Source organism: Heterocephalus glaber, unplaced genomic scaffold, assembly GCF_053883595.1.
Source record: "Heterocephalus glaber isolate CG9 unplaced genomic scaffold, H.glaber_assembly_v1.0 deba00001687, whole genome shotgun sequence".
Lineage (NCBI taxonomy): Eukaryota > Metazoa > Chordata > Mammalia > Rodentia > Bathyergidae > Heterocephalus > Heterocephalus glaber.
Window position 1 is genome coordinate 9,872,438 of NW_028258412.1, and position 22,405 is coordinate 9,894,842.

A 22,405-nucleotide genomic window follows, 5' to 3' on the forward strand; every position below is an offset into this window, starting at 1 on the left:
GCTAGACCGGGTTTACCACTGGGGAAAGGAAAGGGACGGGCCCTGCGCGCGGCATTTTGGGAACGCGTGGTATTCTGGGAGCGCGGGGTCCGCCATTCACCTTCTGCACGCCTTCGCCTTCGTATCTTCTGTACTAGTTTCCTGCTCCGAAGAGGAGGAGGAAAAGGAGACGCCAGTCGGTGAGAAAAGGCGGGCAAGGGGAGGCTGAGGCGCCCGTGAGCTAGAAAAGGCTGTGCTGCTGAGGAGTTGGGGGAGGAGGAGCGGGAAGCAACCCCCCCCCCCCAAAATTAGCTTTGCCTCACTAGCGCTTTTAACAGTCGTTAGCTTTCCCCACAAGTAAATGGCTTTCACTTCCTGTACCTTTCCAGGTAACTGCTTTTCGAAACATTCAGGCAGTATTCTTTATTTTATTTTATTTTTTTTGGTACCGGGGATTGGATTTGGGACCTTGCGCTTGCGAGGCAGGCGGCGGAACCACTGAGCTAAATTCCTGGCTCTTTTTTCTTCTTATTATTATTCTTTTGGTACCGGGGATCGAACCCGGGACCTCGTGCTTGCAAGGAAGGCAGCGGAAGCACTGAGCTAAATTCTCGGCAAAATAATTTTTAAAATAATTGTTGCTTTCTCAGAAGTCCTATCTGGGTCATCCTTTGTGGTGTTCTTTACGTCTCTGCCTCCAGTCCCCTTTCTGGCAGTGTTCTCATGCTTTCCACTCTGCAGGAGTTTTAATAAATTTCTCTATTTTTAAGCTATACGTTCTATTCATTTTCGTACAGGCTTCTGCTTTTTCATTCTTTCCCTACCTATAATCCCTCCTGTCTTTAGTATAAAATGCAAAATTCTAAAGCTGAAAGTCAAGGACCCTCATCAAGGAGTCTGTCTTTGCCAACCTCATCTTCGTTCCCTTTATCTCTTGTACACATGTAATATGTTCCAATCTTGAGTCACCTATCTCTTCAGAATAAAGAGCCCTTTTAAAATTAGATCAAGTCAGGCACTTTTCCTGATTATGTGAACGCCTTAATATTTTCTTTTAAGCCTTGGTAGAAAAGTAAGTGGAGAGTCAAAGGGCTTCACTAAAAGCAGCCTCCTCTCCTAGATTAGTCTGGGTCCTTTGGTCTCTCTACACCACTTAGTACCATAGCCACTAGCCACATGTGATGGTTGAGCTTGGAATTTGGCTAGTGTGACTGAGGACTGGATTTTTTTTTTTTTTTTTTTTGGTACCAGGGATCAAACTCGGGTCCTTGTGCTTGCACAGCAGGCGGCGAAACCACTGAGCTAAATCCCTGGCCCATGACTGGATTTTTTATTTTGTTTAAATAGCTATATATAGACAGTACTGAACAGCTCAAGTGTATATAATGACTCTCAAACTGGAGTCACCCACAACTGTGGGTTGGCAAATACATTCTTTAAATGTGTTTCAGTCTCCTCCCCCACAACGTACATACAGTATTGGTTAATGGTTTGGATAAAGGGATGTACAGTGGGGAGGGAGAAGGGAAGCACTTTTTTCTTTACTGTTGGCTTTCCTCTAGCTTTCCCCTACCATCCTCCCCACATCTGTTTACCATATAGGGTTTTCCAAGTCAGTTTTTGAGTCAGGTCTTGTTGTGTAGTTCAGGCTGTCCTTGAACTCACTATGTATCCCAGGCTGGTTTTGAACTTGCAGCAGTCCTCCTGCCTCAGCCTCTGGATGCTGGGATTTACAGGCATTTGCCACCACACCCAGCATGTGTTTGGTTTTTGTTTGGCTCATCTTTGCAAAGTTTTATGAAGTGCCAGGCTTTCTCGGGCCTCTAAAAGATAAACTGACTTTTGTTTCTCTCACTCTAGAACTCTCCCTTGTCAAGATGTCTATTGGTGTGCCAATTAAAGTACTCCATGAGGCTGAGGGCCACATTGTGACATGTGAGACAAACACTGGTGAAGTATATCGGGGGAAGCTCATTGAAGCGGAGGACAACATGAATTGCCAGGTACTCTGCTTTGCACCTGAGGGTGTAGGGAATTTGGGGCCAGTGTTTCAGGACAGAAAGGTGCTGATGGGAGACCTTTTTGAGTTTCTCATTCAACAGTTATTTAATGAATGCCTAGTGTGTGTCAGGCACTCTTAACAGACTTTGGGCCAGGGCCGGGGATTTAGCTCAGTGGCGCCGCCACCTGCCTGGCAAGGGCAAGGTCCTGAGTTCGATCCCCAGTACCAAAAACAAAACAAAAAACAGACTCTGGGACATAGTACACAAATAAGAGGCAATCTTAAGGCAGAAAAGCCATTTGCAGTAAGTTTCTGACTGACAGACATTCAAGCTGCAAACTTTCATAGGTGTACTATGTAAGGCTCACTTTGTCAGACTTAGGAAAAAATTTGACTTATGAAGGTTCTAGAATGAAACTCATTCGTAAATTGGGGACTTACCGTATTAGATTTTGTCTTCCGTTTTTCTCCATCATGCTATATCATTTTAGGGGTCTATTTGAGAGAAGTGATTTTATTTCTTTTGAAGTGGTTTAGAGCCATTATCTACTTACACGTACTTATGTTTTGCAGTTAGCAGAATCATCAATTCACATACTGTATTTGCCTTTTTTCTTGAAGGAGAAGTCTAATTTGATTATTGTAACTATTTTGTGAGGTAAGCAGGTTTGTTAGTAATTTTGCAATTCATAAAGGAAGAATATATGGGCTGGGGCTGTAGCTCAGTGGTAGAGCACTTGCCTACCATGCATAAGTGCCTGAGTTCATTCCCCAGTGCCACAAAAATAAAGAAGAATGAGATTAAAAGACTCATCTACAACGTGTCACTTGTGACTAAGCAGCTTTCTGAGATGGAAGTAGCACTACTTTATCTTTTGTATAGTCCTATGAATTTTTATAGCATTACTTTACAAAGTATCGGCACATATTCCTTGTTCTTTAAACCATTTGTTAAGAAATTGGGCTTTGCAATTAGAAATGTATGTTTGAATCCTGATCATATGACCTTAGGTATATTAATCACCTCCGTTTCTTCAATAAAATGGGGTTGGTGTTATTTTGGTCTTCTGAGATCCAGATGCCAGTTCTGAATTAGATGTGCAAGAGATTTATTGGGAAAATGGCAAAAAAGAATAATAGAGCAAGGGAGCCAAAGTAGGCAGGAGAGCTGGGATGCAGATCTGACTGGGGAAAGGAAGGAAGATTGAGGAGGAAGGGCCTCACGCTACATCATAGCTCTGAGGAAATCTCAGCCAAGCAGAGATTGCTCGGGTGAGGAGTCTAGCATGGGCAGAAGTGGCCTGGCTCTAGCACACCCACGCTGGTGAGGCACTGGCTGGTAGCCTTGGAGAGCAGCCTCAGGGTGATGAGTCCTATGATAGATTCCAAAGATGGCAGCTGGAGGTTGTCAGCTCCCTGCATTGTTCTTCACAGCCTGTTGTCTCTTGAGGGAGGTCTAAGCAGTATTTGCCCAGACTGCCACAGGGATGTACCCATGCTCTGGGATTGTTGTAAAGATCATTTGAGTTATGTGTGTGCAGAAGCTAGTTCAGTGCCTCACACAGTAGAAGTGTTCAACATATAGTATTTGTTACTGTTTTTCAGATGAGAAAACAAGGTTGGGAAAGTCAAGTGCCTTATCCAAGGTCACACTGAGGATCAAGTGGTCCTGGCTGTTGTTTTGCAGGGTTCATTTATTTGTGATTTCTCTGTAGCTTTGAGCATACATTGTCTTCCTGCCTCTCTTCAGCTTAGGTGATGTCTTTTTCTTATGTCTTTACATTTCTGTAGCATCTCTGTCCAAATCTCTTACAGTCATATAATAACCTCTTTTGAGGCGGGGGATCGAACTTGAGACCTTGCATTTGCAAGGCAGGCAGCGGAACTACTGAGCTAAATCCCCTGCCCAACCTCATTTTTAACTTAATTGTAAAGATTCCCTAAGTATGCTCATATTCTGAGGTACTGGGGTTAGGACTTCAACATGTGAATTTTTGCAGGGACACAGTTCAGCCCATAACCTTGCTTGAGTCAAAATGACAAGGCTTTGCTGAATCTACCAGAACCTAAGCACATTGACTAAAGCCCAGCAGACTGTGTAGAGCTAAACTGGCCCAGGTGAACACCGAGCACTTCATTCTCAGGGACTGTGAGCCCCAGGGCTCCTGCAGTGCCCCCTGCTGTCTTTTTTTCCTGGCTGACTGTCAGTTAGCCCTTTGGAAATGAGGGCATCCTCCTAACACTTTCCCTGCTTGTTCTTTCTGAAGCAGACAGTAGCAGGAGTTTACCGTATGACGTTTGATGTTGGATCTTGTGGTGGTGGTGGTTGTGGTTGGTTGGTTGGTTTGCTTTTTTGTTTTGAGATAGGGTCTCACTAACTTGCCCAGGCTGACCTAGGAATTGTGATCCTCCTGCCTCAGCCTCTTTAGGTAGCTGAATTTATAGGTGTGCACCACTGTGCTCAGCTTGATACTGGGTTTTAATAAGGTTTTCTGTTATCATGTTACAATAGTGGGGTAAGTTAGCACATTATAAAGATTTGGAAAACACAACCACTACTGGTATGGACTTTGCCTGCTTGTATTTTGGGGGTGTTTTTTTGGTACCAGGGATCAAGCTCAGGACCTTGTGCTTGCAAGGCAGGCGCTGGAACTAAAGCTAAATCCCCGGCCCTATATTTTGGATTTTTGATGTTTACTTTATAAATACTTTGAAAAGAAGTTAGAGGTAACTTACAAAAGTTGTGGGGTAGGAATTATGGGGGTGGGGAGGCAATGCCGAGAATCAAACCCAGGGCCTTGTATATACTAAGCAAATGCTCTACCACTGAGCTACACCTCAACTCCCTTACATGGGGTTACATCTCCAGTCGTCTTTTATTTTAATTTAATTTTATTTTATTTTTTGGTACCGGGGATCAAACTCAGGTCCTTGTGCTTGTGCAGCAGGCGACAAAACCACTGAGCTAAGTCCCCGGCCGCAGTCCTCTTTTATTTTGAGACAGTGTCTTACTAAATTGTCTAGGCTGGGCTTGAACTTGTGACACGGCCTCTACCTCTCAGAGTACTGGGATTATGGGTGTGTGTTGCCACACCTGGTTCCCTTGGGTGTTTTAAAGTTAGGTGGTTATATATAATGTTTAGCTTTATTTATTTGTCCATGCATGAACCCTATAATGAAGTCTCCAGAATGGTACTTTGTAGGTCAGAGATACTTTGTGGTACTTTGTAGGTACTTATGTGTATCTGAGATTTGGCTAGAAGGGCAGAGAGCTTTGCCCTCCCAACTACCAAACCCTACAACTTCAAGGCAAGTACAATCTAGTGGTTAGTACTGCAGGTTATGATGTCAGCTGTGGGTTAATGCCCTTCTTTTGTCACTGTGAGTACCCCCTAAGGACACCATATGGATGATAGTGAGCAAGGACCCTTGTGACTCTCCACATGGTTCTTTTTAGCCAGTTTTTGTTGGTCAAAGAAATGGGACATCCCCAATCTTTTGCCCAGCTTAAAGATCGATGACTTAGAACTAGAGGTCCCCAGATGACAAAGTTTTCCTTCCTGACTCTGTAATCACTATGGATGGACCTGAAGCATCCTGTCTTTTTTAAATGGCAGTGGGAACTGAGGGATCTTTCTTCAAACTCAGAAGAAAAAAATGTTTTGTAAGAATGAATGCTTCTAGCAGAGTGTAATGAAGCATGCCTGTAATCCTTGCTACTGAGGATGTGACAGGATCACAAGTTTATGGTCAGCCTAGGCAATTTAGCAAGTCCTTGTCTCAAAAATTGGAAAGACTCAGGGACTGTAGCTTGGTAGAGCAATAGCATGTGTGAGGCCCTGGATTCTATCCCCAGTACTGAGGAGGAAAAAAACTGCTAGTCAGATGTTTGATAAAATATTAAAAACCAAAAAAAAAAAAAGAAAGAAAAACCATAAGTGCTTTAAGGTGAGGCGTGATGAGTAGGAATAAGCACATAATTCTGTTTTATAGAATAAACTATGTAGCCTTTGGGGGGAAACTTTATGGCTGTAGATTTTATTATAATTCTACTGTGAATGGTTCTCCAAAGTTCCTTTGTAGATTCTTGGTGAACATCAGGAGTCTTCTGACCCAATTATAGTCACTATTCAAACACTTAGGACATCACATGATTTATTTTTATGATAAAGGTTATTATATTTATTTAGTGTATAGTTTTTGCAAGTCAAGAATGTTATTATCCCAATTTTAAGTGCATCCAGATGGATGGATGGATGATTCACAGAAGAAAATATATGTAAATGGCCTTGGGCTGGGGATTTAACTCAGCGGTAGAGTACCTACCTAGGAGGTGCAAGGCCTTGGGTTCAATTCCCAGCAATGCAAAGGAAAAAAAAAGGAAAGGAAAAAAAAAAAGACCTTAGTGGCTGGGGATTTAGCTCAGTGGTGCTACTGCCTGCCTCGCAAGTGCAAGGTCCTAGTTCAATCCCCGGTATCCCCCTCCCTATAAAAGACCTTATTAGTAATCAGACTTGCAAATTAGTAAATAGTGAGAATATCTAAAATTGAAAATAAAATAAGGCTGCCAAGGGCTCTGCTGTCAGTACAAGAGCAGATTATTTTCTTTCTGGAACTGCATTTAACATGCCACTGTGGAAGAATTTAGGCCTCTTCTTGGCTTTAATACTTATAGAAAAACGGTCTGCAGGTGCAGTTTAGTGTTCTGAAGTGATAACACAAAAAAAGTCTGCCCATAATTGGGTTAGTAACAAAAAAACTACCTGTAACTAATACTAGGAAAGTTTTTTATTTTTATTTTTTTTATTTTTTATTTTTTTCGTACCGGGGATCGAACTTGGGTCCTTAGCTTGCAAGGCAGGCAGTGGAACCACTGAGCTAAATCCCTGGCCCAACTAGGACAGTTTTTTAAATTTCTGAATGCAGTGTCATTGAATTTCTTTAGATACCTAGACTTTTAGATTGAAGGAAAACCAGTTTTTAAACTATATACATTTTTTTAGAACTGTTTTAGAATGGATTACATTGATCACATTCCTTTACCCCATAATACTTTTTGAGACAGAGTCTCACTTGTACTCCAAACTGGCCTTGAACTCAAGACGATCTTCCTGCCTCAGCCCCATAATACTTTTGTGTGTGTTTCCTAAGAGCAAAGATAGGTAGATGGCATCAGTTGATATTTCTATTAAATCCGTGGCAACTGAGTGGGCATCTATAAGTGTATATGTGTGAAATTGTCCTAAAGAATGTGTATGTTTCTAATGTGATAGGAGGCCTCCTCTGAAGGAAAAACCAACTGAACTATATACTCACAACATCTGACACCAGCTATGTAGGGCTTTTTCCCCACACCAAGCAAGCTCTCAGTTCCTCAGTGTTCACCACTTGGGTATCCCCTAATTTAATCCCATTCTGACACTATATGGGGATGTTGTCAGGCCTTGTCCCCAAGACTGCTTCTCTCCTTTAGATGCCAGCTGCAAGCCCCGAATTGTTTCACCAACCAGCTATAAATCACAATTCCCACTGCCCCCTTATGGGTTTGACTAATTTGTTCAAGCAGCTCACAGAATTCAGGGGAGTGCTTGGGTTTACTGGCATATGATATTACAAGGATATTACAAAGATATTATAAAGGATACAGATGAAGAAATGTGTAGGGCAAGGTGTGGAGAAAAGAGCATGGAGCTTTTTCTGTGTGTACCACCATCTAGGAATCTGTACATATTCAGCTATCTGGAAACTCCTCAAACCCTGTCCTTTTGGGGTTTTGTTTGTTTCTTAGGTTTGTCTTTTTTACACTTGATCTTAGCCAAAAGACTGAGAAGCGATGTTTTGTCTTTTTTTTTAGACAGGGTCTTGCTATGTGGTTCAGGCTGGTCTTGAGCTTGTGGAAGTCCCTCCTGTGTCAGCCCCTCCTGTGTCAGCCTCCTAAGTACTGGAAGCATGTACCACCACACCTAGCCTTTTTTGGTTTTTATGAAAACTTCATTGCATAGACATGATCTGGATACCATGTAGAAAGGGGATTGAACAAAAAGATTATTTTCTAATACTAATAGATGGAGTAAGGAAACCCAGCAAAGTCTTTCTGTTCAGATTCTTCTTGGTCTTTCTGTGTAGCATTCCTTCCTGCTGGGCATGAAGCAAGGAAGCCCTCTGAAATGAGGGCCTTATGGTCTATCAGACAGGGCAGATCATAGAATTTCTTTATAGACAGCTCTTAAGACAGAAGGCAGAGGAAAATAACAGTTTCTGTGACCTGCCTTGGGGAAGAGAAATAATAGTTTATTTGACCTTCCTTGAATGGGGAATTACAAGCCAAGAACCATAGATGAAAACTAATATCCCAACATTATTTCATAATCCTGGACCTAGCTTTTCCATCTTGGCCCCAGATTGTCATTTCAGTTGGGTATCTGGCTTATGCTGTCTGTTTCATTGTGGTTGTTTAGGAAAATTGATTAAACTTGGTTTTCCTGCATTTTATTAAAACTAGTCCACTCAAAGATTCCCTTTGGGTTTATGATTCAAGCACAGCATGGGCTTATTAGCACTCTGGAGGACAGGCAGCAGGACTGTAGGGCCACAAAGCTATTTCTTTGCTGGTGCTACAGGAAGCATGAGGGCAGTAGTGAGCTGTTGGAATAGGAGTCAGTGATGCTAGGATTCCCTGTTTAGCCAGGACATGAGCCATTTGTGAAAGCACCTACGATAAGTCTTGTTGGGCCTACATGACGGCCTGTTGTGGGATTCTCGAGCCAAGTGGGGGGATTATGACAGGAAGGAATGAGATGTACGAGTATGTGCTGGAGGTGATATGGTTTAGCAGTAGCACAGCCACCAAATAGACATTTTAACTGTCGGTCAGATTTGACGTTTCCTAAGTCTTTGTTACGTGTTAAGCAATTGAGACAGCGTTTTTTGGGAGGTTTTTTTGTTTTTTTTGGTATCAGGGATCAAACTCAGGTCCTTGAGCTTGCGCAGCAGGCGGCGAAACCACTGAGCTAAGTCCCCGGCCCAAGACAGCATTTTTTGTTTAATTTGCTCTATAGCACTTCTTGGGGGTAAGTAGTGGTCTGTTGGCAGTGCTTAGGAGTGTGGGTTTATAGTTAGATAGACCTCAGTTCAGACCCCAGGCAGACCATGTAGGGGCAGAATGACCATCAGTAAGGGTATGGGCCTTACCCATGGTAAGGATATGGGACAGATTTGCCTCCGAAAGGCTGTGCTACTTCATTCATCTCTCCAGCAGGAATCTCTCTGGTGGGCTTTTGTGGTACAAAATAAATTACTGTGGGCCTGAGTGGTGGTACATGCCTGTAATCCCAGCATTCAGGGAAGCTGAAGCAGGAAGGTCGTACATTTGAGCCTTGCCTGAGCAACATAATGACTTAGACCCTATCTCATAAAATAAAAATTACTGTGGGAAATCAGTCACCTGGGATGGTGCCTGATGTCTAGTTAGTGCTCAGGTAGTGTTGGCTTTGTTGTGCTGTATTTTTCTCACTTGTAGGGGAAGGAACTGACTGGGGCTCAGAATTCTAGAGACATACCTAAGGTTACACTCGACAACAGAGCTGGCTCTCACTTGGAGAACCTCACCTATTTTGTCTTCTGTAGACTCATGGGTGTGTCTCATACTGGGGATCCTGGGTGGGATTCAAGGTTCTCTCTTGCGTAGTCTAACCATAACTGTTCGTTTGTGGTACCATAGGTTATGGTATTCTTCAAGGGAAGAATAGGATGGCGAGAACATAGGAACTGTGAAAATTGAAGGAACTTGGAATGTGGAACCTGCAGCTGAAGGTTGATGAAAAGCTGTAGTTCTCTCACCCGCCTGATGGTCGAACGAGGACAATAGATGGAAGCTCTAGAAACCATCCCAACCATGCAGATAGAGCAGGAACAGTCCAGAGAGGTGATGGCAAACCCATGGCACGAGTACTGCAGCCAGCTTTTTGTTATCATTGAAAGCTCTACAAAGGTTTGCCATAACCGACCCAGAGCATTGTTGGTCTTTTTGCATTCTGGGTGTTCAAGCAGAGACTACCTGGCACTTGAAGAAAAGAGCAAGTGAATGTGAAACAGCAACAGAAACCTGGGGAGATAGCACAACTCTGTGATGTGGGCTTGACCATTTTAAATATAGTCCTCTCTCTTCCCTTTAGAACATTCATCAGATAAGCTGCTACTTATAGTAAACATGGTACCTATTTATTTTGGCATAGGCAAGTTTGTGTCACTTCCCTGTGCCCAGCAGATCCCCTGGCTGGCTTCACCTAGAGAGTCCCTTTGTCCCACTTGCATCTACCCATTTGTCTTGCCAAGGCATATTTGTCTTCCAAGGTGCTGCCTTAACCCTGTCAGCCCTTTGTCCATAAACTTGAATGACCTGCTCAGGTTTCTGAAGTGATGGCCCTGTCCTGGCTTACAACTCCACGCTCGTCCTTGTATCTTAAATGTTCCTGAGTGCTCTCTTTCTCCCTGTGTAAGCTCTTGCAGGCCCTGGGAGTAGGCGCTGCTGCCTTTGCTCTGCAGACCCTTGTCATTAGCCTTCTAGCGTGAACACTAGGAGAGTTGGAACTGCAGCTAGCACACACCCCTGACTTTCATAGTACCTTTGCATTTTGACTGCCAGGCAGGTGCAGCAAGGACACAGTTTGGACAAGCAGTTTGAAACCATCTCATTTAGAATGTGCCACCATCAAGAACTCTGAATGCTGACCCAGCAGAAATAGGACTCGGGTCAGGCCACCTGTTTCCAATCTGGAGTCCTCTGGATTCCAGTTGTTTGATCTTGGACATGTTCCTTGTTGGTTGTTTTGTTTTTAATCTGTAAAAGTGGGAGAGCACATACCTACCCTGGAGGCGTTGTGAAGTTAATCATATAAAGTACTTAGCACAGTCCCTGGTGCACACAGTAAGTGCCAGCTATTACTATGGTGTTTCACCAGTTTGCCTCACTTTTTTCTGTTATCACATCAGTTTTTGCATTTCTAGACTTCCTTCTCCCACTAGTCAAGGTTTCCTCTTTGTGTACCCCTGTCCTCTGCTGGTACTGTTGACCCTTACTGATCACTAATTATTCCTTTCCAGATGTCCAACATCACAGTCACATACAGAGATGGCCGAGTGGCACAGCTGGAGCAAGTATACATCCGTGGCAGCAAGATCCGCTTTCTGATATTGCCTGACATGCTGAAAAATGCACCCATGTTAAAGAGCATGAAAAATAAAAACCAAGGCTCAGGGGCTGGCCGGGGAAAAGCTGCTATTCTGAAGGCCCAAGGTAGGTACTTCTGCACTGATTTTTAAAATTGAGTTTATCTTGTATTTTTTAGAAAAAGGCCCTATTATTGGCTAGGGACAGAGATGGGCCTGACCTCAGCTGTCTCCGCACCTAGTGTTGCCCATTTTCCCCTCAGTCCTGGGAGATCCCTTTAAGGCATTGGCGGCCTTGTCCTACTGTCTGTCTTTTGCCTCATTTGATCTGAATCATAGGGCTTATGCAAGATTCAAAGTAGCTTATTTAAATAGGTGGACTCCTTGTCTTAAGTGAAAGAGTTAATAAGTCTATAATAAATTTCTGGAAAGTTCTTCCTTTTCGGAAGTTCTGTCCAAGATGCCTGGGGCAGCTTGCTCTTGTCTAGTTTGCTGAGCACACACACTAGAGTGTGGATAAGCTGACTCCTGAAGCAGTAGGGCAGCATTCTTAGGGAGACTCGGTGATGTGTTTTGATACCAGCCTGTACTTGGGCAGATGCTGACAGTGGAAATCCCTTTTCAGATATAAATAAGCAGGTTTGAGCCATCTTTGCCCACTAATGGGACCTGCACTTCTAGTTTCAATGTTTCTTGTATTTGAAAATAAATCCCTCCCTTAGCATACTTTTTGAGACCAGCATGTCCTCAGTGACTTGGTCTGGCTGTTCTTGATAGGAGTTAGCCCAGTCAGGTTATTTACTTGGGTACCTGAGAAGTTCTGCCACATTATTAGATAAGAAAGCAAGAGTAGCCCTTAAAACTCCCTTACTGTTGGAAAGATTGGCCAGGGAATCCAGGTGGGTGGTGCATGTCTGTCATCCCAGCACTCGGGAGGCTGAGGTAGGAGGATTGCTGCAAGTTTGAGGCCATCCTGGCCTACATTGTGAGTTTAAACCCAGCCTGGGCTACATAGCAAGCTCCTGGATCCTCCATTGGTATCTTCAGCTGCATATTTTATATGTGAAGTAGCTTTTGACCTTAAAAATGCAGTAGTAGGCCTGGGGATTTAGCTCAGTGGTGCCACTGCCTGCCTCGAAAGTGCAAGGTCCTGAGTTCAATCCCTAGTACCAAAAGAAAAATGCAATAGTATAATTCTTTAAAATACCCTCAGTGCTGCCCTCATTGTCATAGTGAATTTGCAACATCTCCAGCCAAGTAGGAGCCAGGTAGCTGTGCATTAAAAATAACTTGGCAGTGAGTTTACCCAGACACATGGAGCTATTTGTACCTCTCCTAACCCCTGGCGTCCTTTAGCAGGTGGGTGGGTTCTTGCAGGACTTTGCTCTAAACTTTCTTCAGGATGGCTGCAGGCTCTGGAAGAGCAGAGAAGGATGAGACTCCAGTTAGTAGCCACCAGAATATTTTCATCTGTCCTTCAAGGGCTCTGGCCCCTTCCTAAAACCTTTGGGTCACAGAGAACAGCAGTCTTTTTAGAACCCTTTGTATAGGGAGTGTTATTTTGTTTTTGCTGTTATGAAATACTTTTTTCATCCAGAGAAATTCAAAGAATGATAAAACCTCTCGCCCGGAATTAACAATTAACAGATGCTAACTCTTAACTGTATTGTTTCAGAATTTTAAAAGTAAATTAAGTTCATCTGTAATGTTTTACTAGTTCACCACAGGCCAGCCCCAGGAATTCATCTTTTCTGTGGTTCTCAGACCACTTTTGCTCTCTATGCTGCTTCCCAGCCACTCGTCCAGAGCAGTGCTGAACCAGAAGGCAGGAGCCCAGCGCTGGCCCCTGCTCTGATGCCAGGCGTCCATGCCAGGCCCGCCTTTCCTGGGTCCCCGTCCTCACTATGAAGTGCGAGGATGGGGCAGGGTAATGTTGGACCTGGTGACCTTTTGGGACTCTATCTGAGCTGATGTCCCAGCACTCCAGCTGCTCTGCACCATGAGCATTCACTGACCATGCTGACCTGTCTTCACCCTTTCTCTTCTTCCTTTTCAGTGGCTGCAAGAGGAAGAGGACGTGGAATGGGACGTGGAAACATCTTCCAGAAGCGAAGATAACTTAACTTGGTTGAACAGAACTGTCCCTACATTTTTTATTTAGGTTATCTTAAGTTCAGGGGGGTGGGCACTTGTGTGTATGTCTTAGGTTTTCTTTGACATTTTTCTCTTTATTTTTAATTTTTTTTTCTCTTTTTCTGGTACCGGGGATCAAACACAGGACCTGTGCTTGCCAGGCAGCTGCAGCGCCATTGAGCTACATCCCCAGTCCGGCATCTTTCTCTTTAGATCAGTGGAAATGTTATAAACTAAATAAATCTGGTGGTTTTGTTTTTGAGAAAATGAGGGTTATGTGTTCATTTTGGAGTTTTCTTTGACAGCAAGTTAAATTTTGACACCCTGGTAGAATGCCAACATTTTGATATAGCACAGATATTGATAAAAAGTTTAAGCTGCTATTCCAAGCTGTTTACTGGTTAAGCCCAGAAAAGCTCACCTCAGAGAAGTTCCAAAAATACATACTGAGTCTCATTTATCTTCAGACACAGACACATAATGAATACTTTGTTCAATTAAACCTTTGTGGACATGTCATAAGCTCAAGTTCAACAACACAGCTCATGCTACTCTGAAAAAATTCAGTACTCTGGGCCGGGGGATTTAGCTCAGTGGTTCCAGTGCCTGCCTCCCAAGCGCAAGGTCCCGAGTTCGATCCCCGGTACCAAACAAAAACAACACATACACAAAAATTCAATACTCTGCCTTATGTAGTCTTGTAATCCTAGTGATTTTGCATTTGGAAAAAACAACCAAGATATTAAAAAGTAATTCAGAGGATACTAGCCACCCACGTATGTGGCTCATATCCTGACTATACAAGCAGTTTTCTGGTCATTTGGGGAATACATTTTAAGAGTTTATCAGAGCACCTCACCATTAATTGACATATTCATGTAGAAAAGGGAACTAGAGGGTTGGGGATGTAGCCCAGCGGTGCCCCGCCTGCCTGGCAAGCGCAAAGTCCTGAGTTCAATCCCTGGTACTGGCAAAAAAAGACAAGGGAACTAGAGAGGATAAGGTGCATAAAGTGAATATTGTGACAACGCAAAAATTGGGAAAACAGAGTCGGGGATTTAGCTCAGTGGTTTCACCGCCTGGTGTGCAAGTGCAAGGACCCGAGTTCGATCCCTGGTACCAAAAAAAAAAAAACAGATAAGGCTTCAGAGACTCTCCCTAGAGCATCCTGTGTTTCTTGCTCCCATGCTCCTGACTCCTTTAAGGCATCTGGGTGACAGGTGGCTGGTGACCTCTGAGGCAGTGCTGATCCATGAAGGTGCTCTGGGACTGTTGGTCATTTTAAATGAACTTATTCACTATGAATGGAATTGAATAATTTGTGTTAGATTTGGCTGAGAGTTAAGTTATAGTTAATATTTCTGGCAAGAAAAGAAACTTGTGCACTGAGTTACATATACAGTGAATTTCTTTGAAGTCTTTATAAATGGAATTCTTTTAGCCAGAAGCTGTACTACCCACTAGTATCCTGCTTGGATTACTTTGCTTCTTTGCTGCTAGTGACCTTCACTTCCAGAACGTGATTTACTGCTATTAATGAAGCCCACTGGATCATTAATACACTGAGTGAGAGCACGGATTTTCACCACCTACTATGTAGGGATCCTGTTAAAAGTGAAGGTTCCAAGGGCCCTTTCAAACAGGCCTCAGGGTCTGCATTTTAAACAGTGCCTTGTGCTCCTGCTAAGTAATTCTTACTCAGTATATCTGAGGCCGAACTTTGACTCTGGACTAAAGTATGTTTTATTTTCTTAATTATTTACTTTCTGAGATGGGATCTCACCGTGTTTTCCAAGCCAAGCTTGAACTCTTCGGCTCGTGATCCTCCTATCTCAGCCTCTTGAGTAGCTGGGACTACAGGTGCATGCTATTGTACCAGCTCTGTAAGTTATTTTACTATAACACTATTTAACCACATACTTTCATAATAATATTTTAAACTGTAAGATAGAACACTTAATAGTAATTAATTGCATCTTGGATCTGAAAGGCGGACTTTTGATCCTATAACCATACAGGAATAACCAGCTTTGCCTGATTCTCCATACTGGAATCTGGCTGTCACCCTCCTAGATCCAGAAAAGTGAAAAGAGTTCTCATTTATATAAGCTATAAAGAAAACCTAAAAGATTTGTAAACAGTTTATTTTGGTTTTTTGAGACAGGGTCTCATCATATAGTTCAGACTGGCTAAAAGGTTTGTTTTTGTTTTTGAGGCAAGGTTTCACTATGTAGTTCAGGCTGACCTTGAACTCAATATAACCTGCATTGACCTCTAAGTCACAGCCTCATCCTCCTGCCTCAGCCTCTGGAGTGCTGGGATTATAGGTGTGCACCACCATGTCCCGCTGGCTAAAAATTTTATATCCTGCATTTTAGGGGGGAAAAATTAGTTACTGTGTATTGAAAACAAATGGTCCTGCAAGGATTGTTATGAAAACAAGTGATTCTCCTGCCCTTCCTGCTCTTCCTTATTTTTTTCTGCTTCTTTCCTTTCAACTTGTGGCTGATTTGTCTGTTTAACATGTTCTCATGGCTAGTCCTTGCTTTTTCAGTTTTAGGAATGTCTTTTGAATTCTTTTTGCTTACCATGTATATACTCCCTATCTCCCTAATTATACTTATAATTTAATCATAGTCATTGTTAAATTATGACTGGTTAAATTATCACTGCTGAACGATGTAGTAGACTAGATTACTGGAGAACTTTGCTCTAGAAGTAATAATCCTCTTGTATTTTTATTGGCTTAGTTTTCGGTCACTAATTGAACTCAAGTCTTTAAAGACCTTTACACATTATCTATCAGTTATTCTTGACTCACCCTAATCTGAACTGGTTCCAGCCAGTACCTAATGTGTTTGTCATCCCATTCTCCCTAGACCCTTCCTTAGTTGAGTCTCCTGTTTTTTGTGTAATTTCTTTCTCTTAGTTCATTACCTGATTTCAGGCGAGTATGTGGTGTGCAAGGGATACATGGGGAGTAATTTATTTTTATTTTTTGAGAGACTTCATATCTGAAAATGTTCTTTCACACTTGATTAGGTGTGAAATTCTAGGTTGAAATTTGTTTTCCTTCAGAATTGTGAGGCTTTGCTACCTTGTCTAGCATCTACCCTTGCTATAAAGGAGTCTGAAGTCATTGTGAGTTCTGGTCCTTTGTGACTTCCTCATCATAGGGTTCTTACATTCCACAAGAATGCACATACATTGAGGAGTCTTTCCGTGCATTGTGTCAAGCCCTTGAACCCTTTCAGGTTGGACTCTTGGCTTTCATTTCTGGTAAACTCTTGAATTATGTGATAGTGATTTTTTTCCTTTGGTGGTTTGTGATTTTTCTTCCCAGAATTTCTATTATTTAGATTTACCTCTATTTCTTTTAATCTCCTATGTAAGATTACCCTAAATTGATTCTCCCCCATCTTTAATGGTATGCTGTAAGATGATTTCAACATCTTATCTCTCATAACAGTAATATGTATCCCCTTGTATATATTTTTCTGCCTTTCTGTTTTTCATTTAGTCTTTGTGTGTGTGTGTGCGTGTGTGTGTGTGCGCGCGCGTGCGCGCGCACATGTGTACACTGGGGACTTCACACTGAGCTACATCCTGAACCATTTAAAAAAAAATTTTTTTTCTAGACAGGGTCTTGCTATGTAATTTGAGCTGGCCTTTAATTCACTATGTAGCCCAGGCTGGCCACTAACTCACAGTGATCTTCCTGCCTCGGACTCCTGAGTGCTGGGATTACAGGGATGCACCACCAAGCCTGGTTTAATTCTTTGAGACGGTCTTGCTAAGTCACTAAGTTGCACAAGACCAACCTGAACTACACAGTGAGACCCTGTCTAAAAGAAAGAAAAAGGACATGGAAGTTATATATTTAAAAAACTTAGTACAAGCTTTTAAAAGAAGAGTGGGAAAGAGAGAAAAAGAGGAAAGAGGAGAAACCCAAATTGATTTCTGTAGTTGTATGGAGTTAACAAATTAGTTATTGGAGAAGAAAAACAGTAAGTTTGAGGGCATAGCTAAAAGAAAGTATCTAAAACAGAATGAGCTGTAAATAACTTCAAGTGGCCCAATATATGGGTGATTGGAGTCCCCAAAGAAATACAGACAAAAATTATTTGAAAAAATGATGACCAAAAATGGTCCAAATTTAATGAAAACTATAAACTCAGATCCAAGAAGTTGAATGAACTCCAAGTATATAAAATATGAAAAAAATGGCCCCAAATCAAAAGTAACATTTTTAAAGTGCTGAAAAAATCCTTGAATAGTCTTGAATTTAATACCTGGAAAAAATATCTTTCAGTAATTATTTTAAAGCTGAGCCTGGCAGCACAGACCTATAAGCCCAACACTCTAGGAGGCTGAGACAGGATTACAAATTCAAGCCTAACCTAGGCAACTAAGCAATTTACCAAGACTGTCTCCAAAAATGGACTGGGAATATAGCTCAGTGTAAAGGCCCTGGGTTCAATCACTAGTACTGAAAAAAAATTACTTGGAGGTAGACTGTGGCAGATTAATGATACATAATATAAACCCCAAATCAACCACTAACAGTTAAGTCAATGTTCACATGTCTAACCACTGATGAATGGATTTTAAAATGTGGTATATCCTTACAATAAAATATTATTGAGCCATAAAAAGGAATGAATTAGTGATGCAACAACATAGATTAACTTTGAAAATATGATGGTTAATGAAAGAAGCCAAGCACAAAAGGCCAAATATTTTTTAGGGAGGAGGTGCTGAAGTCTCCTTCTAGAAGTGGTTTCTGGGTGCTTTCTGTCCTGAACAAAGAATTGATCAAGACAAATCCAAAAGGTCTGTTTATTAAAGGTAGGAAAAGAAATGTGCTCTGAAGAGTAAGTTTGAGCCAAGTAAAAGGAAAAGTACACTACAGCATGAGAGTAAACCACCATGAAAAAAAGCCACAAAAAGCCAAAATATTGAATAATTCCATTTATGAAGTTTCCAGAATAAGCAAATTAATAAAGTCAGAAGGCAGATAAATAGAGCTGAGCATAGTGGCACACACCTGTAGTCTCAGCATTCAGGAGATTAAGGCAGTAGGATCACTGCAACTTAAAGGCCAGCCTGGGCTACACAGTGAGTTCAGGGCCAGCCTGAACTATACAGTGAGACCCTGTCTTGGAAAAAAAAAAAAGCTGATGCCAGGAATGGTGGCACATGCCCGTAATCCCAGCACTTGGGAGGCTGAGACAGGAAGATTGCCATGAGTTTGAACTCACATAGTGAGTTCAGGGCTAGCCTGAACTACCAAGGGAGACCCTACCTCAAAAAACAAACAAAAAAAAGCTGATAAGTGGTTGCCAAGGGAATGAGAGGAGGGAAGAATAGGACATGCCTGCGTGATGGGTATCAGGTTTCTCTTTAACATGATAAAATGTTTTGTAATTAGTGATAATTGTACAACATTATGAATATACTAACAACCACTGAATTCTACACTTTAAAATGGTTAAAATGTGGCTTGTGATGTAATTCAGTGGTAGAGTGCCTCCCTAGCAAGCACAAGTCCCTAGGTTCAATATCAAGCACCACCCCAAAAAGTTAAAATGGTGAATTTTGTTATGTGATTTTTTTTTTTTTTGTCAGTACTAGGGATTCAATTCAGGACCTTGTGCTTGCAAGGCGGCGTGGTGCTGCTGAGCTAAATCTCCAGCCCTGTGATTTATGTTATGTGATTTTTATTTCAGTAAAAACAGATTTAAGCTAACCAAAGAAATAAAAATGTAGAGAACAGGAAAAGGGGACATTACTAGAACCTCTGCAGTAAGTCTTAGTCTCCTGCGAGCCACAGCAGCACAAGGTGAATTAATTTATTATACAAAAAAGATAGAAAAAATGAGACTTAGAGAAGAAGCTGAGCTTTGGGCCTGATCACTTCTACTCTGAGCAGTGCTTACCATACCCTTATTGGGTACTCTGGTACTTCAGGAGAAACAAATGTAACAGATGACTCAGGACAGAGAGTTCCGTAGATCAGGAGAAAGAAATGTACCATCTGACTCACAGGGCAGCAGCCAGTGACAATCCTAGAACAATGAGGAACTATGCAGAGGAAGATTTTGTTCTTCCCAGGTTGTCTTCAGCTGGTTTAATCTTTCCCTGGAGCATCACAGCATCACCAGGGCATTGTAGTTATGTCTGGACGTGCCGTAGCTGGCCTGTAGGCAGGAAAACTAGGCCTAATCATAATTTTAATTGTGAAATGATTTTCCCCCCAAATTAAGTAGAATTGCTCCCGACAAAAAACAAGGGTGAGGGATATAGCTCAGTGGTAGAGCACTTGCCGAGTATGGTTCAATCAGCATGATAGAGAAAAGGGAACAAAGAATAGAATGAATAGAAAGCCAATAGCAAGATGATAGGCTCAAGTCTAATCGTATTGACCCGGAAAACAATTTCTGAGCAAGCTAGCTGACCTAACTAACAAAGAGCCACCCCCAGCTCATACCCCCTCCCACACCTAACACATGTCCTCCTTCATTGTCCTTTGTTCTCAGGAAGTGTCTGTATCCAGTGTACTTTTCTATCAAACCATGTAAACTAAATGTAACTTCCTCAACCAATGAACTGATGATAAATGCCTTGCTTCTGTATTCCCACACCCCTTCTCTTAACCCATATAAACCCTGTTCACTGCCAGCTCTGGGCTGATCACTTTGTGGAGAAATCCCCCCTGATCAGTCTGCAGGCATAATAAACTTGCCTCCAACCTCTCAGTGTGTTCTTGATTCTTCTTGTCCTGATCTTGCTATACCACTAAAAGTTGCCACACTGTGGTTTGTAAGTCTGCCGTTACACTATCAGTCATTGCATTAAACGTAAATGGTATATATACTCCAATTAAAAGGCAAGGGTTGGGCTTCTGGGCTGCCGTACCACCCCACCCCCCCAGCGCAGAGGAGGCACCCACAGCACCCCCACCCCCTGTCAAAATGAGAAGACATGTAAATAAGTCTCAAAACCAGACTTCCAGATCACCTAAAGCAACTCCAAAGGGAAATGAGATGAAACACTCTGACACTCAACCATCTGGACTCCCTGAACTGGCAACAAAAGAGGATCTGGAAAAAATGAAGTCAGAAATAAATTTTTTTTTTTTCACATAAGGAAGCATTTATTTGGGGTTTAACATGAAATCATACAAATAAAATTTGTATAAACAAATCCACACTGAGTCATAACACATAGCAAAGGACAAAGTAAAAACAAAACTAATTGGCAGCTATATACAGTTGGACACAGTTGTGTCTTGTATACTAGAAAGTCTTTTACAAAATAATCATTAGAGCAACAGAAGACCAATCTTCAATGTCATCCTGCAAGATTTCTTTAGCATCTCCTGTTTTCTTCAATATCTTCCTCTTTAGTATAGCTGGTAATTATTTTGTTGATTGCCACCCCCTTGAGATGCCTTGCCGTAAGTGCTCTGTTGACCACTGTAGTCTGCATATCCCTGTTCATATCCATAGTTCCCATAGTTATACCCAGTATAATCATATCCTCCATAGCCACTATAGTTTTGATCACCACCATAGGCACTATTGTAATTTCCATATCCTTGATCATAATAGTTACTAAATCCTTGGTTCCAGTTTTGGCCCTGACCTCAGCCTCAACCTCTAGTACCACCTCACCCACAAGCTGCAGCACCTCTTCCTCCTGTTTTTTGTTGCTGTTGCTGCTGATATACCTCTTTGGGTTGTGCAACTTTGATCGCACACTTTCCAGAGCCTATTTGATGGTATCTGCTTTCTGACAGTTTCTTGACTGGCTCTTCATCTGTGTATGTGATAAAACAAAATCCTCTCCTTTCATTTGTTTTTGTATCCATGGGAAGTTCAATATTTTCAATCTCTCCAAAGGCTCCAAAACATTCTTTAATTTGTTCTTCAGAGGTATCTGGACTCAATCCACCCACAAAAACCTTTTTAGGGTTTTTTTTCCCTTTTACAGCTTTGGCCCTCTTGGGGTCTATCAATTTCCCATCCAGTTCGTGGGGTTTTTTTAGCTCCAAAACATTATCAATGCTATCAGCATCTTTGAAAAGCATGAATCCAAACCCTCTTGATCTTCCAGTGACTGGGTCTGTTTTAATTGTGCAGTCCACAACTTCCCCAAATTGAGACAAATATTCCATCAGATCTTTCTTGCTTGTATCCTAGCTCAAGCCTCCAATAAACATTTTACCTTCATCCTACTGGTTCTTGCTCGCATTGATCTTGGACCCCTCAGCAAACTCCTCTATGTTGCTGTACTCATTCAGGTCCTCCATGGCAGCAGAGCTGTCCGCAGGGGTGACCTGGTGCGTGGTCCAGGTCGCGGGTGCTGGTGGCAGCAGAGCATTGTATGGAGCTGGATTTAAAATGGTGGCGGAAGAGCCAGAAATAATTTCTCGGATAACAGCAGAGATTGTGCCCATAGTGCAAGACATGATTAATAAATCTAGAGAGGAGCAGAGGGACATGATGGAATCCCAACACAGGAAACAAATGGAATCCATAAAACATATGCAAACAGATTTCCAGGAGATTAAAAACTCCATTGAAAGTCTATGCAGCAGAATGAGCCAATGTGAGGACAGAATCTCAGATATAGAAGATATTACTGCAATTAGTGACCAGGAAAAGAAAAATTTCTTTAAAATAGTAAGGGATCATGAGAAATCAATCCAGCAACTGCTAGACAATGCAAAGAAGAATAACATAAGACTGATCAGAATCAAAGAAAAAACAGGAGAGAGTGCAGGTGACATAAAAAAACTGTTCACAGAAGTGATGGCAGAAAACTTCCCAAGCAGGGGAAAAGAACTTGACGTACAGATAAGTGAGGCATATAGGACTCCAAGTAGCTGTGATCAAAAAAAAAAATCTACACATAGGCATAAAATAGTTCAGACTGCAGATACCCCACAAAAGAACAAAATTCTACAAGGAGTTAGAGAACAGAAAATCACATACAAGGGAAAGCCCATCAGAATCACAGCAGACTTTTCAATGCAAACCCTCAAGGCAAGAAAAGCTTGGAGTGACATATTTCAAGCCCTAAAGAAAAACAGCCTCCAATCCAGATTGATGTACCCTG

General features: G+C 42.0%; 1 protein-coding gene and 1 pseudogene across 2 annotated transcripts; one reads left to right on the forward strand and one right to left on the reverse strand.

The window, feature by feature from the left end:
* The first annotated feature begins 21 nt into the window (after positions 1-21).
* On the forward strand, positions 22-20,037 carry Snrpd3 (small nuclear ribonucleoprotein D3 polypeptide). Of its 2 annotated transcripts, XM_087198098.1 has the most exons (5): positions 22-179; positions 1,840-1,982; positions 11,084-11,276; positions 13,206-13,310; positions 13,428-20,037. In XM_087198098.1, exons 2-4 carry the CDS (start codon positions 1,857-1,859, stop codon positions 13,265-13,267), a joined length of 381 nt encoding a protein of 126 aa, XP_087054224.1. In that variant the 5' UTR covers positions 22-179; positions 1,840-1,856; the 3' UTR covers positions 13,268-13,310; positions 13,428-20,037. The 2 variants fall into 2 exon arrangements, with proteins under 2 accessions (XP_087054224.1, XP_004843603.1); XM_004843546.4 differs by having other exon boundaries at positions 51-189; positions 13,206-20,037.
* A 388-nt stretch (positions 20,038-20,425) lies between these two features.
* On the reverse strand, positions 20,426-21,628 carry LOC101713430 (heterogeneous nuclear ribonucleoprotein D-like pseudogene; annotated as a pseudogene).
* Between the last annotated feature and the right edge of the window lie 777 nt (positions 21,629-22,405).